The sequence below is a fragment of the Ochotona princeps genome, chromosome 4 (genome assembly GCF_030435755.1).
Source record: "Ochotona princeps isolate mOchPri1 chromosome 4, mOchPri1.hap1, whole genome shotgun sequence".
Classification (NCBI taxonomy): Eukaryota; Metazoa; Chordata; class Mammalia; order Lagomorpha; family Ochotonidae; genus Ochotona; species Ochotona princeps.
Genome location: NC_080835.1, coordinates 525,001 through 542,216, shown reverse-complemented (window position 1 = coordinate 542,216; position 17,216 = coordinate 525,001). Strand labels below are relative to the sequence as shown.

The following is a 17,216-nucleotide window of genomic DNA, read 5'->3' as shown; positions in this document are numbered from 1 at the left end:
GAAGCACTGTGGGGCAGCGGGGAAAGCCGCCCCTGGGACTCCAGCACCCAAAATGGGTGCCGGTTCTAATCCCGGCTGCTCCCCTTCCCATCCAGCTCCCTGCTTGTGGCCTGGGAAAGCAATCAAGTATGACCCAAAGCCTTGGGACCCTGTACCCACATGAGAGACCTGCAAGAGGCTCCTGGCTCCTGGCTGTTGCCTAGCCCAGTCCTAACCATTGTGAAAATTGGGGAAGTAAACCAGCAGATGGAAGATATCTCTCTCTCTCTGACCTTCAAATAAATACATCTCTAAGAAAACAGCTTGGCAGGCTGGCGTGGCAGGCAGCCTAGTGACAATCCCCTCCTTGTATGTGTTGGATCCCATCTGGGCGCCAGTTCATGTCCCGCTGCTCCATTCCCATCCAGCTCCCTGCCTGTGGCCTGGGGAAGCAGTCAAGGACGGCCCAAAGCCTTGGGGCCCTGCACCCACGTGGGAGACCCAGAGGTGGCTCCTGGCTTCAAATTACCTCAGCCCTGGTGGTTGCTGCTACTTGGGGAGTGAACCAGTGGATGGAAGATCTTCCTCTCTGTCTCTCCTCCTCTCTGTATATCTGATTTTCCAAATAAAATAAAATAAAATATCTCACGGCTTTCTCTGCCAGAGTTCTGGCCCCTTGCCTTCTCCGCCCTGAGCAGCAGAGACAGAGGCCTTGGGGGCTCGCTGCCTGATGAGGCAGGGACAAGGGGAGGCAGGGGTGAGAGCTGAGTGCGAGAGGCAGAGGTAGGTGAGGAGAGGCAGGGGTGAGGGCTGGTGGGTGAGAGGAGGTAAGAGACCAAGTGTGAGCTCCCCTTGAAGCTTTAGGACACCAGCACCCCCTGGTGGGGTAATGGGAGCTTACACATCTCTACAAATTCCACACCAGCAGGCCTGCCGTCCCGCTGCCCTCCGTGCCTGTGGCTTCATGCTGCCCTTCACCCATCACATGTCCCAGACGCTCACCTCTCCCACAGGAGACACACAACAGCCCAGCACAGGCTGACCGGGTCCTGGGGCACCCAAAAACCCAGAGCGGGCACAGGCAGCCAAGATATGGCGAGGCACTGCAGGTAAGGTAAGAGCCCCCAACAGAGGGAGCAGCTGCTCTGGCCCCAACACATATGCTGGGGGTCTCTGGGGTGCCCTCGCTCCCCACAGGCCCACAGAGGACGGCACCAGGGGGAATGTCGGGGCCCAGTGCTGAGCACAGCATCCTGGACTCACTCTGTATTCAGTGCACCTGCTGCAGGTGGAGGCGAGCCGGGAACCTGGTCACCAGCTGCCTTTGGATTTGCAATCGCACAGTCAGCCTGCACACGGCCCCCACCCACAGCCTGCCATAGAGGTGGCTCACAGTTCAAGTCCTGGTGTCTCCCCTGGGCAGAGGCCACAGCAGGCTCCTGCCTGCCCTGGGAGGGGGTGCAGCTGGCTGATCAGTATGCCTTGCCTTTGCCACCTCCTCTTGTGCAATCCAAGTTAAGTGGAGGCTCCTCAAGCAGGCCCTGTCCCTCCTGCGTCCAGCAACATCTAGTTCACTGACAGCCTGATACTGGTTCCAGAGGCTCAGCACACTTGGCTCCCCCAATCAACTACAGGGCAATTTGGGCCTCCTGCCACTTAATTAGTTAATGAATGCACGAAACTCTGTCCTGATTGGGGGGAGAGATTAAAACCCCTGACGGCGGCCACCCAAGGCAGAGGCTCCTGGCGTGCAGTGGGACCTGCTGCCAGCACCTCCCATGTCAGCACCTCCTAACACCCTACATGTGAGTCCGAGCTGATCGTCTACACTCTGCAGCACCCTCCCCAGCTCCTCAGACACAGCCTTACTGTCACAGCACAACCTGATGGCTCCATTCTGCTCTGCGCCTGCCGCCACCCCAGCCGCAGAAGACACATGTCCACAGGGGCCTTCTGTCCTGGAGTGTCCAGACCGAGGCACTTCACTCAGGCATCCACCCTTGGCCAGAGTTCAATAGTAGGTCATTTCTGGGAGCAGCCAAGGTTTCCATGTGGTCTGAGTGTTCCAAGACGGGAGAAGGCCTTCCGTGACTGGTCCTCCCGGGGCGGCTCCAGGGAGATGGCCCAGCCCTATGCCCAAGGAACCCACTGGGCCCTGCCCCCATGATCTTACCCGGGGAACCAAAGGACCTACCCACAACAGCCCAGTGACAGGGGAACCTGTGGACCCTGCCCACCAAACCCTATACCCAAGGAACCCACAGAACCTTCCCGCCACAGCTGTGTGCCCAGGGACATGCAGGCCATGCCTGCGACAGCCGTGTGCCAGGGGGAACCTGCCCACCCTGCCCGCCACAGCCCTATGCCCTGGCACCCGCAGGTCCTGCCAACCACAGCCCTGTGCCCAGATACCCATGGGCCCTGCCAACCACAGCCCTGTGCCCAGGCACCCGTGGGCCCTGCCAACCACAGCCCTGTGCCCAGGTACCCGCAGGTCCTGCCAACCACAGCCCTGTGCCCAGATACCTGTGGGCCCTGCCAACCACAGCCCTGTGCCCAGGCACCCACGGGCCCTGCCAACCACAGCCCTGTGCCCAGGTACCCGCAAGTCCTGCCCACGACAGCCCTGTGCCCAGGCACCCGTGGGCCCTGCCCACCACAGCCCTGTGCCCAGGCACCCACGGGCCCTGCCAACCACAGCCCTGTGCCCAGGTACCCGCAAGTCCTGCCAACCACAGCCCTGTGCCCAGGCACCTGTGGGCCCTGTCCACCATAGCCCTGTGCCCAGGTACCCACAGGTCCTGACCGCCACAGCCCTATGCCAGGGGAACCTGTCGGCCTTGCCTGCCACAGCCCTGTGCCCAGGCACCTGTGGGCCCTGCCCAGGCCTCTCTGGGAGCTGCTTTGTCTTCCTTCACAGCCAACAGCCCGGTGGGCCACAGGCTCACCCAGACACTGTGATTGTACATGCACTGTGCGACATGCAGTCCAGGAGACCCTGAGGACAAATCTCAACACCCCAGCATCACGGTCAGGGACCCTGCAGCCTGGGAGACCCTGTGTGACACCCCAGCATCATGGTCAGGCTCCCAACTGCTGCTTATTTAAGCACCCTTTGACCACAAGCTCTTTCCACACATAAAATCAGACCCCAGGAGCCTACAGAGGCCAGGATGTGTACTGAGCAAGCGATAGGGTATCAGTGCCCAGAGGGAGCAGGCCCAGGGGCCTCGCTGGGATGTGCAGCGGCACCAGCAGGCGAGGAGCTGAGGGCACACGTAGCCCCAAGCCAGCAAGCCTCCCCCTGTCCAGTCCTGCCTAGCCCCACCCCTCAGTCACACTGTCTCCATCCTGGCAACTTGAGCAGCACCCCTGGTCTCCGCCACCAGAGGGCAGCAGCACTTCCATGGGGACAAGTAGGACAGTGGATCTTGCAAAGAGCCTCCTGGGCAAACCCAGCCCACGGCCCCCTGGGCAGACTCTGTCCATGGCCCCCTGGGCACACACAGCCCACAGCTCCACTGAGCGGACCCAGTGCATGGGGAGCCTGATTCTCCAAAGCCTTCCACCACCTCCTCCAGTCTACCACGCGGGCGGGGGCTATGTCCACCCACTTTCCTCCTGGGTGCCAACTCTGCTCGGCCAGTCCACACCAGCCTGGGGCAGAGTAAACCAGGCTATCCCATCTCCTCCTGGGTGCTGACATTTTGCTGAGGAACACTAAACTTCCTCTCCAGCCCAAAACCTCACCAGCCACAGGAGAGTGAGGGTTACACACCGTGTAGTCCACACAGCTCGTGCTTGACCACTGACCACAAGGGCACATGCTGCCCACATGTGACTACTCACCAAGGGCACATGCTGCCCACATGTGACTACTCACCAAGGGCACATGCTGCCCACCTGTAATCACTGACCATAAGGGTACCCTGCTCACACGTGACCACTTCACCATGGGAACACACTGCCCATCTGCGACCACTGGCCATGAGGCTGCCCTGCCCACACGTAACTGCATCACCATGGGGACACACTGCCCACCTGTGACCACTGGCCATGAGGGTGCCCTACCCACACGTAACCGCATCACCATGGGGACACACTGCCCACCTGTGACCACTGGCCATGAGGGTGCCCTACCCACACGTAACCGCATCACCATGGGGACACGCTACCCAACAGTAATAGCTCACTACAATGGCACACTGCCCAACTGTGACCACTGACCAGGAGGTTGCACTGCCCACCCATGACCGCTAACCAGGAGGGGCCCTGCCTGCCCGTGACCGCTGACCAGAAGGGGACCCTGCCCACCCTGACCGCTGACCAGGAGGGGGCCCTGCCCACCCTGACCACTGACCAGGAGGGGGCCCTGCCCACCCTGACCACTGATCAGGAGGGGACCCTGCCCACCCTGACCGCTGACCAGAAGAGGACTCTGCCCACCCTGACCACTGACCAGGAGGGGGCCCTGCCCACCCTGACCACTGATCAGGAGGGGACCCTGCCTGCCCATGACCAGTATGCACCCTGCTACGAGGATCTTGGGGATCTCCCCCGCAAACGCCTCGGCCATCTCGCGGCTGCCAACGTTAGCAATGCAGTGCAGGGCTAGGCCCATGAAGGTGGGGTTCCGGCTGGCCAGGTCGTTCTTGATGGCGTTGTTGATGAGTCGGATCAGCTCGGAGTTGGAGTTGACCAGCACAGAGATGAAGAGGTAGCCCTGTGTGGAGAGGACACACCATGCAGCGACCCCCACTGCCCCAGCACCGCACCTGCCGTGTGCGCCACACGCAGCATCATGCCCTGGAACACCAGGCCCGCCCCAGCAGGGGACAGCCCCGCGGGAGCAGCCGCCGAGCTCAAGGGCGCACAGCCTGCAGCAGCCCCGGGAACACCGGCCCACCCCAGCAGGGGACAGCCCCGCGGAGCAGCCTGCAGCAGCCGCCGAGCTCAAGGGCGCACAGCCTGCAGCAGCCACCGAGCTCAAGGGCGCACAGCCTGCAGCAGCCCCACTCAGGCCTGTCCCACAGGGCACTTACAATCTGCTTCTCCGTGTATCTGTTGGAGCTGAGCAGGTTTACAGCCTCCATGTGTCCAAAGTCAATGTCATGACCGAGGAGGAAGATGAAGAGCAACTTGCAGACATACTTCTTCTTACTGTAGCCATCAAGAGCCTTGTCACCTACAGAACAGGGCAGGAGTCACCCCATGGGGCAGCGAAGGCCAGGGCAGCAGTGGGAGGGGCCGCGGGCACAGCACTGAGCCGAGCAGGGAGCAGGAGAGTCCCTTTCAAACCCACAAGCTGGCAGGTTCCACCTCCCAGGAAGGTCGGGCCGAGGCTGTGGCACAGAGTCAACCTCAGCCTCACTCAGTCCCTCCTGTGGCTAAACAACCTGCGAAACCGCCCAGAGCTGACGTGTTTCTTTCCGAAAGATCCAGAAGGGTCATAGGTGGTCAGAGTTGTCCACCACTGATTGACGCCCCAGATGGCTGCAACAGCTGGAGCTGGGGCAGCGCATGCCCTAGGGCCAGAAACTCCCCACACCTCCCCCGTGGGCCGGGGACAGGCCGGGGACACAGGACTCGGGCTGTCCTCCGCTGCCCTCCATGCCCACCAGCGTCACAGCTGGGAGTCAGGTGCTGGTGCCCCACATGGGGGCCTTTCCCACACACCACAAGGGCCACCCCAAGCCAACCTCTCCAGGTGCAGTTACTGAGCAGATGAGCCCACCATGGACTGGCAGGGCAGACCCATCCCTGCAAGACATCAAACCCCACTTCACAGAGGCTGCGCTAATGCCAGGGGCACAGTTCTTTGGGACCACACCCAGGGCTGCGACCTGAGCTGGCTCGGGAGGGGTGGGCCATTCACGGTGACGTTGCTGTGGGCACAAAGGCACCTTGGGTCAGGGCAGACAGACTGGGCTCGCTAAGGAGTAGGCCACTCGTGTCGCAGGGACAAGCGCTGGCTGAGAGCGACGACTCTTCAACTGGCCTAGGGGACCCCGCACCCCGAGTAGCACCCCAAACAGAAGACCACTGCCGCTCAGCAGCTTGCTGTGCATGGAAGGTAGGGTGAGCCATTCTCAGTGCTGGACACACACGGGAGGACAATCAAGGAGAAGGATCTGGGAGAAGGATCAGGGAGGAGGGTCAGCAGGGTCGGGAGGGTCAGGGAGAAGGATCCAGGGTCAGGGAGGACGGTCAGGAGGGTCAGGAGGGTCAGGGAGAAGGATCCAGGCTCAGAGAGGACGGTCAGGAGGGTCGGGAGGGTGAGAGAAGGATCCAGGCTCCGAGAGGACGGTCAGGAGGGTCGGGAGGGTGAGAGAAGGATCCAGGCTCCGAGAGGACGGTCAGGAGGGTCGGGAGGGTGAGAGAAGGATCCAGGGTCAGAGAGGACGGTCAGGAGGGTCGGGAGGGTGAGAGAAGGATCCAGGGTCAGAGAGGACGGTCAGGAGGGTCGGGAGGGTGAGAGAAGGATCCAGGCTCAGAGAGGACGGTCAGGAGGGTCGGGAGGGTCAGCAGAGTTGGAGGGTCAGGGAAAACAGCAGTAGTAGCAGACCCTTTGCTGCATCTCCTTTAGGGCCAGTGGGCTGCACCCCAATACACACACAGGCCTGTCCCTGCACCCCAATACACACAGGCCTGTCCCTGCACCCCAACACACACAGGCCTGTCCCTGCACCCCAATACACACACAGGCCTGTCCCTGCACCCCAACACACACACAGGCCTGTCCCGGCACCCCAACACACACACAGGCCTGTCCCTGCACCCCCATACACACACAGGCCTGTCTCTGCACCACCATGTACACACACAGGCCTGTCCCTGCACCCCCATACATACACAGGCCTGTCTCTGCACCCCCATGTACACACAGGGATTTCTCTAAACCCCCATACACACACACAGGGCTGTCCCTGCACCCCCATGCACACAGGGGCTGTCCCTGCACCCCCATGCACAGGGAGCTCTTTCAGCTCTGGGAGATATCTCACAGCCTCATTCTAAACTGCATCCCTCTTACTTGGGAACCACCCAACTTGCTGTGTGTCCTCTCCCACACTGACTCTTCAAAACCACCAGCTCACTTTGGGCCCAACCAGGTTTTGACACCAGCATCCAGAGGCAAGGCTGAGTCTCAGTAACGCCTGGGCTGCACAACGGAGACCACAGGGCTGACCCTTTCTCCGGGCGACAGGGAGGGGCGGCAGGGCCGGCCACACCACGCCCCCCCCCCCCCCCGCATTCGAGCAGCCTACCAAACTGCTCCCACACTTCTCTCTGACCACTTCGCTGGGATGAGGAAGGTGACACCAACTATTCTAGAGCAGCTGCATGTGGATCAACACCCATATCAACACAATCTCCACTCAAAACCATGCAAAGCCTGAGAAGATCCACACAGCACCAGCTCCCTCAGCCTCCTCACACAGCTCCAGCTCCCTCAGCCTCCTCACACAGCTCCAGCTCCCTCAGCCTCTTCACACAGCACCAGCTCCCTCAGCCACCTCACACAGCTCCAGCTCCCTCAGCCTCCTCACACAGCTCCAGCTCCCTCAGCCACCTCACACAGCTCCAGCTTCCTCAGCCATCTTCCACATAGCACAGCTGGAACACAGTGAAGCAGCATTAAGCAACCTTTGAAAGGTCTGTACAGGGCCACGCTGTAGCACAGCAAACAAAGCTGTTGCTGACAGCACCAGCATTCCAGGTGTGCCCCACTTCTGATCCAGCTCCCTATCATGGCCTGCTAATCAGCAAAGAGCAGCCCAAGTGCTTGGCTCCCTGCACCCACGGGGTAGATCTGTAGGAAGCTCCTGGCTCCTGGCTCCCTCTGTGACATGTGGGGAAGAAGCAGCAACTGGAAGATCTGGGTCTATCTTTCCCTCTGTGTAACTCTTCTTTCCAACAAATAAATAACTGCCCACCTCACACCTGCCAACACAGAGGCAGGCTGCGGTCTGGCACGCCCATGTCCCCTCCGCCACTGGCCTCGGACCCCGCTTCCTTTTAGTGCAGACACCAGAGGCAGAAGGATGGTTCTGGAAACTAGGCTCGAGCTGCCCATGCGCGGGATGCAGGCTGAGTGCTCAGCTCCAGATTCAGCCAGGCCCCAGCTGGAAGTGCAGATGGGGGAGAGGTGACGTGCACCGTCCCTCCTGTCTCTGCTGCCTCTGACAATGACAACAAGTGCTGGAAGAAGGCCACGGGGCCTCCATGAGACGCAATCCCACATGAACAGGGGGCAGGGCCGCAGGGCTTCAACGCCAGGCAGTCAGACCCCTGCCGGAGCTGCACTCCCAGCGGTGGGCTCACGCCCACAAGAACAGGTGGCAGGGTTGAATCCAGACCTCTACTCACACCCTTGTTCTTGGCCACAAGGTGGCAGAGCCAGCCCCATCACAGCAGGTGGACACACCACATTCCACTCCTGCTTGGGACATACGTCCATGCTCAAACCTCTAGCACTACGTTTTCTCATTAATGATTTATTTAGACAGTCAGAAAGACAGGGGAGACAGAAAAGGGTGGTCTACTCCTATGGGGGCCAGCACTGTGGGAAATGGCTTGGCAGGCTGGCACCAGGGGCCAGAACTGAAGGATACGACTTGGAAGGCTGGCAGCAGGGGGCCAGAACTGAGGGTAATGGCTTGGCAGGCTGGCACTAGGGGTCAGCACTATGGGAAATGGCTTAGTAGGCTGTTATCCAGGGGACAACACCATGAGAAATGGCTTGGCACTGGTACCCAGGGGCCAACCTGAAGGAAACAGCTTGGCTGGCTGGCATCCAGGGGCCTGAACTATGGCACATCGGGCTAAGTGTCCACCTGCAGCACTGGCACGCCATACAAGTGGCAACTCCCCTCCCAGCTGGTTCCGAGCTTCCCATTACTGCCTGTGAAAAGGCAGCAGGGCACAGCCAACCATCCGCATTCCAGATGAAGCTCCTGGCCTGAGCCATCTGAGGAGTGAGCCAGGGGACAGCAGCTCAGTCTGCATGGCTGTGGGTATACACACATGGGTGTGCAGCGTACACATGTAGGTGTGGATATACACATGTGTGGGGGTGTACACGTGGGTATGTGGGGTGTATACATGTGGTGTGGGTGTACACATGGGTGTGGGTATACATACATGTGGTATGGCTGTACACACATGTGTATAGATGTACACATGTGGACATAACATTCTCTCTGTAACTGACTTCCAAAACAAGTAAACAGATACATTTTAAAAAGGGGGTTGCGCTGGCAGGCCAGCTTGCATCCTCACAGCTGCCCATGCCCTGAGCAGGTTGCCACCCAGCATCCACCCCACCCAGAGGAGCGTGAGGGCAGAAGGCACCCCACGGCGGGCCCACTGCCCCAGCACCGCCCGGCCACTCACCTTTGAACTTGGATCGAATGTTCGCCAGCTCCTTGTTGATCCTCTTTATTTCGGCCTCTTTGCTTTTGCCTGAAAGACGACACAGACATAGCTTTAGTTCACCTTCATTCCATCGTAGGCCGCGCTGCATGCGGGCGCCCGGGGCTCCCGGCTCAGGCCTGCTGCGGCCAGCTGAGTGCCAGGGCACAGCAGACCCAAGATGCATCCCTCTGCCAGGGGAAGGTCCAACAGCACCATTTTTTTAAGTTTGGTTTTCATCTGAAAGGCAGAATTACAGAGAGTAGGAGAAAAACAGAGAGAAAGAGAATGATCCATCCGCTGGTTCACTCCTCATATGGCCACAATGGCTGGAACTGAGCTGATCTCCCCGGACTCCTGTGTGGTGCAGGGACCCAAGGACATGGGCCGTCCACTGCCCTCCCCAGTCGTAAGCAGGGAACTGGAGGGGAAGTAGAGCAGCCACGACCTGAACCTATGTCCACTCCAAATGCCAGAGCCAGAAGTGGAAGCTTAGTCTACTACACCACGGTGCTGGCCTCCAGTACAGTTTCTTAATTCCACCTTTTTACCACAGCTTTGGAACTGGAAAGCCATCCAGATGTCTGCTAACGTCTTCCCCGGGGCCAACGCTGTGACATAGCTGGGAGAGCCACACCCTGTGAGGCCAACATGCAATAAATATGGATGCTGCATCGCGTCCCGGTCACTCAACTTTCGATCCAGCTCCCCACTAAGGGCCTAGAAAGAGCAGTGCACGATGGCCCAAGTGTGTGGGCATCTGCTCCATGTGGGAGACCCAGATCAAGCTCCTGGCTCCTGGCCCAGGGCTGGCCTCTGCAACCAACTGGGCAGTGAAGCAACAGATGCAAGGACCCCTGTCACTCTGTAGCTCCCTCTCTCTGTCTAAACAAATTGGAGGGGTCAGTGTGGCATGGTAGACTCATCTTGCACCTGCCTATGGCACCGACATTCCATGTGGGTTCTGGTTCATGCCCTGGTTGCTTCACTCCCATCCAGCTCCCTGCTTGTGGCCTGGAAAACAGCAGAGGACGCCCTAAAGCCTTGGGACCCCAAATCCACATTGGCACCAGGAAAGAAGTTCCTGGCTCCTTGCTTCAGACTGGCTCAGCTGCAGCCACTCCGGCCATTTGAGTGTGAATCACTGGATAAAAGGTCTCTCACTCTCCATCTCTCCTCTCTCTATAATTTTGCCTTTCCAATGAAAATAAATAAGTCTTTAAAAAAAATAAAGTTCAATGCTTAAAATTCTTTTAAAAAGAATGAACACTGATTAGCAGCTAATACTAGTTTATTCCTGAATACAGCTACCACTGCGCGCTTTTACAAGGCTCGCCAAGCAAGACCCCAGATACCCCGTGGCACGAGGAGGGCCAAGTCACACGCGCTGCACCCCCTCCGACTATGAGTGTCACAGAGCCAGTTCCACCTGCAGTCCAGGCCCACTGGGGCCGAGGGACCACGAAGGCCACATCCTGCTCTTCCTTTTAACTTCTACTGTTTGTGTGAAAGGCAGAGATCTTCTACCCACTTGTCCACTCGCCAAAGCCAGAGGCCTGCACTTCAGGCTGGATCTCCCGCATGGGCACCTGCGCCACCAGTAGCACCCTCCAAGGGTGCCCCAAGGCAGGCACTACCAGCCTGGTAGGCGGCACCAGGTCTCCCACCATCACTGAGACATGGACACAGCAGTGTAGCCCAAGATCCCAGCAACACCTTAGCGACGCATGGACACCCACTCAGCAACACAAGACACAGGAAACATTAACCCCAAGGGGGTGGGGAGAGCTTCCACCAGCAGAGCGGGTTATAAGAGAATCCTCTCAGGCAGGCTTCGGGTCAGCAGGCTCACTCTGGCAGCACGCAGGGCCTGGAGGCCGGAGCAGAGGGCAGCCCGGCGGCCTTGCACAGACCACACAGGGCTGGCTGACACACACACAGGGCTGACACATGCAGGGCTCAAACACACGGGGCCGACTGACACACACACAGGGCTCACACACACACAGGGCTGACACACACACAGGGCTAACACACACAGGGCTGACACACCCAGGGCTGATACACACACACAGGGCTGACACACACAGGGCTAACACACACAGAGCTGACACACCCAGGGCTGACACACACACAGGGCTGACACACACACAGGGCTGACACACACACAGGGCTGACACATACAGGGCTGACACACACACAGGGCTGACCCACACACAGGGTTGACCCACACACAGGGCTGACCCACACACAGGGCTGACACATACAGGGCTGACCCACACACAGGGCTGACCCACACACAGGGCTGACACACACACAGGGCTGACACATACAGGGCTGACACACACAGGGCTGACACACCCAGGGCTGACACACACACAGGGCTGACACACACACAGGGCTGACACACACACAGGGCTGACACACCCAGGGCTGACACACACACAGGGCTGACACACACAGGGCTGATACACACACAGGGCTGACACATACAGGGCTGACACACACAGGGCTGACACACACAGAGAGCTGACACACACACAGGGCTGACTGACACACGTGTGCTGACACACACAGCTGACTGACAGACCCCACAGAGCTCGCAGACTGCCAGGGAGGGCTGGCTGACCAAGGACCCACATTACTCCAGCTCGGCCCATCAGCACCCACACCTGCACCATAGAACACATCGCCTATCTTTTCCACATTCTGATTTGGCATTTTACCAGGATTGCTTGTCCTATGTGAGAGGCCCAGGTGCTAGCCACAGGGAGCTGTCAGTCAGCGGGAACACTTCTCCTACCAGCTACAGACAGCCACGCTAGCACACTGAACGCCCACCTAGCTGTAGGATTCATCAGCAACACCCACCCCAACCCTCCCAAGTCCTGCCAGCCCACCAGCGTCCTTGCTTCTGCACCTGCCCAGGGCCAAGCCGGTCAGGCAGTCCCATAGCTGTGCCCCTTCCTCAGTGAAGCCACCAAGATGAGGGCACCTGTGCTGAGCACCCCAAGCCCCCAGGCCAGCCCTAGTGCCCCTGCACGGCAGTGGCATCACCGGGAACTGCAGTGCGTGTCCTGCCACGGCCCAGTGGGGCAGAAAGAAGTTGACCTTCACGGAGGAATGAGCCTGGGGATAGCGGAGGGGCTGGACCCACCCTGAGCTCCCAGGGTCAAGGGCCAGCCACTCACACGGCTGGTGGCCAGTCTCGGGACTCTGTACTCTTCCATTAGAAAGGCAGCATGCCCCACTGCACTGAGAGCTGCTGGACTGGCAGGCTGTGGCCACACACGGCCCTCGATGACACACCACACTCAGTGCTGCTGAGGGAACGGGAGACATGGACAGTGGGACAGTGGTCACAAAAGGCACTGAGTACGAAGCAGGCAGGGCCTAGGCGATGGCTCTGTGGCTAAATCCTTGCCTTGCATGCCAGGGATCCCATTGGGCTGCTGACTCATGTCCCAGCTGCTCCATTTCAAATCCAGCACCCTGCTTGTGGCCTAGCAGAACAGTAGAGAATAGCCCAAAGCCTTGGGACCCCCACCCACGTGAGAGACCGGGAGAAGAATACTGGCTCACACCCAAAACATCCTCCCGGGACATGTTCACACCCACAGCATCCTCCCGGGACACGGTCACACCCATCACACCCACAGCATCCTCCCGGGACACGGTCACACCCACAGCATTCTCCCAGGAAACAGCCATATGCCATAACATTCACTGTTCCAAGATACAAAACTGAAAGGTTTTGTGCAGATCCCCAGAGCTTCCCCTGGCAGAATTTCAGACCAGAAAGTGGGCACACACAAGGCTGGTTGGGGCACGACGGAGACATCGCCACGTGGCTTGAATCCCTGTTACACTGCTGTGCACAATGTAGGAGGCCATGGTGATGGCTCATGTGGTCAAGCCCCTGTTGACCCTGTCACCCTTGTAGACCTCCATGGTTTCTGGATCCTGGCCCCATCCTGGTCGCCACAGGCTACTCGGGCCTGAACTAGCCAGTGGAAGCCATCTCTGCCCACCACACCTATGGCACGGCTACCCCCACCTCGGCTACAGGCTTTGCACCCATCTGGCACTTGCCTCCTCTGGCATGGATGGGCTGCCCATCCAAGCACCAGGCTCTGATGCTGCCCTCCTTTGCCTGGGTCCCCAACATCCCAGTGTGTGGATACAACCCATTCTGCCAATCAACAGCCAGCCGGTGCATTTTTTTTAACCAAAATTTTACTGTAAAACTGACAACGAAGCAGGGTTTAACTGTTGTGTCCCTCAGGAACCAACAATTACATTTTCCTGATAGAGTCATGACTATGGGACATGTCTGACATTCTGAGAGATGTCACCCATTACAAAGCTGTGGGGGTTGAAGCAGGTGTGCCCCACCTTCCCCATTGGTCACTGGGCCAAACTCTCACAATGCCCCCCCACCTGCCCCACCTGCCCCACTGGTCACTGGGCCAAACTCTCACAATGCCCCCCCACCTGCCCACCTGCCCCACTGGTCACTGGGCCGCCCTCTCACAATGCCCCCCCACCTGCCCACCTGCCCCACTGGTCACGGGCCGCCCTCTCACAATGCCCCCCCACCTGCCCTTCATCAAGAACATGACTTGGGTCGATCTTTTTTCATGTTTATTTTCATTTGTCCGAAGGCAAACAAGGACAGCAGGGTCAGAGGGACAGTGACAGTGTCCAGGCTCTGACGGACCCCATCTGTGCCACAGCCGGGAGCCCAGCCTGAAACCAGGAGCCAGGAGCTCCAACTGCATCTCCCAAGTACTCCAGCCATTAGCCACTGCAGGCTAGGCGCATACGAGCAGGAAATCGGTGAGGAGCACAGTAGCCGGGACTCCAGCTGGCAACTGAACTGGGGCAGAGGAGGCTGCGAGGCCGCTGGGCCTGTAGCACCCTTGGCCTGACCCAGGCTGTATCCTGCACACACTGCCAACCTGAACAGGAACCAAGGTGCCTGGCTGTCACCACTGGTCCTCCGTCATCACAGCTCCCAAACAGCACCCGGGTCACCAAGTGCGGCTCCCATGTCTCTCCAGCGTTCCACAGTTCCACCTCTATGTGGTGGCCCACCCTGCAGTGTACGGATGCCGCGAATGATGCTAACAGACCTCCACATGGGCCTGGCTGCAGCCATGCCCCTCACTGCCGCCAGGAGCAGCCAGGCTAGACTCATGACAGAATTGTCATCTCGCTTTCTCCTTCGGGTTCTGGTGTCTGGGGACCATGGTCTCTCAGAGTCAGCCGCAAAGTCTTCATTTTCCCAACATGTGTGGAATCCAGGTCACGCCCAGTGAGCCCCCCGGCTGGTCACTGGGAGCAGCTGGGAGCTACGAAGCCAGGCGCTGAGTGAGCTGCTAGTCCTCCAGGTTCTATTTCATATCAGTAGTCACCATCTTCCCAGGACCACGGCCACTTCCTCTCACAATAACTTAGGTCATTTCTCTACATAATTATTTCACTTTAAAAAAAAAATAAAAAGTTATTTTTATTGGGAAGGGGATTTCCAGAGAGAAGGAGAAACAAAAAATATCTTCCCTCCACTGGCTTACGCCCCAAATGACCCCAACAGCCAGAGCTGAGTCAACTGGAGTCAGGAGCTTCCTCCGGGTCTCCCATGCGGGTGCAGGGTCCCAAGGCTTTGGGCCGTCCTCCACTACTTTCCCAGGCCACAAGCAGGGAGCTGGATGGGAAGTGGAACTGCCGGGATTAGAACCAGTGCATGATGAGCCAACTGACCCTCATGCCAGTCCTGAATGATTCTCTCTTCCATAAGGCCAGTAATGGTGCCCTCTTCTCACTTCTGACTCCAGTAACTCTCTTTTCTGGGTCAGCCCACGGCTCGTCTCCGAGGTCCTAGCTCAACACAGTCTTTTCTTGCTCCCTCCCGCACGTCCCAGGTCTCAGCATTGTTGACCTGTTGTCTTAGGGTAGAATGTGCCACGAGCCCAGAACTCAATCCTCACCTCCCACTGGGTTAACCCCAGGCTTAAGCCAGCGCTGCTGCCTTCCTGTGTGCTCATTAGCAGGGAGCCGGATGAGAAGTGGATCCAGGGGCCAGTGTCATGGTGTAGTAGCTTAGGCCTCCACCTGTGCTGGCAACATCCCATGTGGGAGCCCGTTCAGCTCCCTACTAGTACCTGGGAAGGCAGTAGGAGGAGACCCAAATCCTTGCGACCCCGTGCTCACATCGGAAACCCAGAAAAAGCTCCTGGCTTTGGAAAGGCTCAGCTACGGCCGTTGCAGCCATCTGGGCAGTGAATCAGTACACAGGACATACTTCTCTCTGTAACCTTTCAAATAAAAATAAAGGAATTTTGGGCCCAGTGGTGTGGCCTAGCGGCTAGTCCTCGCCTTGGACGCCCCGGGATCCCATATGGGCGCCGGTTCTAATCCCAGCTGCTCCACTTCCCATCCAGCTCCCTGCTTGTGGCCTGGGAAAAGCAGTAGAAGACGGCCCAAGGCTTTAGGACCCTGCACCCTCGTGGGAGACCCAGAAGAGGTTCCTGGTTCCCGGCTTCGGATCGGCGCGCACCGGCTGTTGCAGCTCACTTGGGGAGTGAACCATCAGACGGAAGATCTTCCTCTCTGTCTCTCCTCCTCTCTGTATATCTGACTTTGTAATAAAATAAATAAATCTTAAAAAAAAAAAAAAGGAATTCTAAAATTTAAAAAAAAAAAAGTGGAACCAGCATTAGAGACCCCAGTGTGACAGCACAACCCACCTGAGAAAGCAACCCTGCCGGGCTCGGGGAGACCTGGGGGCCAGGGCCAGGGACCAGGGACTGGGAGGCCAGGGCAGGGGGCCAGGGACTGGGGGCCAGGACTGGGGGGCCAGGGACTGGGGCCCAGGACTGGGGGCCAGGGACTGGGGGGCCAGGGGCTGGAGGGCCAGGGCAGGGGGCTAGGGCAGGGGTCCAGGGCAGGGGTCCAGAGACTGGGGGGCCAGGGACTGGTGGGCGAGGGACTAGGGGGCCAGGACTAGGGGCCAGAACCAGGGTCCAGGGCAGGGGGCCAGGGACTGGGGGGGCCAGGGCAGGGGGTCAGGACTGGGGGCCAGGGCAGGGGGCCAGGCCTAGGGGCCAGGGACTGGGGATCAGGACTGGGTCCAGGGACTGGGGGTCAGGACTGGGGGCCAGGGCAGGGGGCCAGGCCTAGGGGCCAGGGACTGGGGATCAGGACTGGGTCCAGGGACTGGGGGCCAGGGCAGGGGGCCAGGCCTAGGGGCCAGGGACTGGGGGTCAGGACTGGGGGCCAGGGCAGGGGGCCAGGCCTAGGGGCCAGGGACTGGGGATCAGGACTGGGTCCAGGGACTGGGGGTCAGGACTGGGTCCAGGGACTGGGGGTCAGGACTGGGTCCAGGGACTGGGGGTCAGGACTGGGGGCCAGGGACTGGGGGGCCGGACTGGGGGTCAGGACTGGGGGTCAGGACTGGGGGCCAGGGCAGGGGGTCAGGACTGGGGGCCAGGGCAGGGGGGCAGGACTGGGGGCCAGGGCAGGGGGGCAGGACTGGGGGCCAGGGCAGGGGGCCACCGGATGCCACTCCCACACACACTGTGAAAAGCACCTGCTCAGCTCAGCAGCTTCCAGGGGCATGTCAGTGGAGGCACCCCCTGGGCCAGCAGGTGCTGTAAGACCCAGAGTTTCTTTCGGGCGCTGGTGAGGAGCAGGCACCCACTTCAGCATGACTTTCCCAGAGCACACAGTGCTCCACCCAAGGCAGTGGGGCACCCCCGAGGCTGTTCAGCTTTGGGGGAGCTCTGTGATTTGTCCCTGGCGTGGGCAGAAGGGCACCCCGA

At 59.4% G+C, this 17,216-nt stretch overlaps 1 protein-coding gene across 2 annotated transcripts in view; it reads right to left on the bottom strand.

Annotated features, from left to right (window-relative positions):
* Positions 1-17,216, bottom strand: part of AP2A2 (adaptor related protein complex 2 subunit alpha 2) — a 59,791-nt gene that overhangs the window by 26,187 nt on the left and 16,388 nt on the right. For both annotated transcript variants that reach the window (XM_058662638.1, XM_058662639.1), the window contains exons 2-4: positions 9,376-9,444; positions 5,022-5,164; positions 4,509-4,702 (exon numbers count right to left, since the gene is read on the bottom strand). In XM_058662638.1, coding sequence (XP_058518621.1) covers positions 4,509-4,702; positions 5,022-5,164; positions 9,376-9,444 — 406 coding nt within the window. The remainder of the gene's footprint in view (positions 1-4,508; positions 4,703-5,021; positions 5,165-9,375; positions 9,445-17,216) is intronic.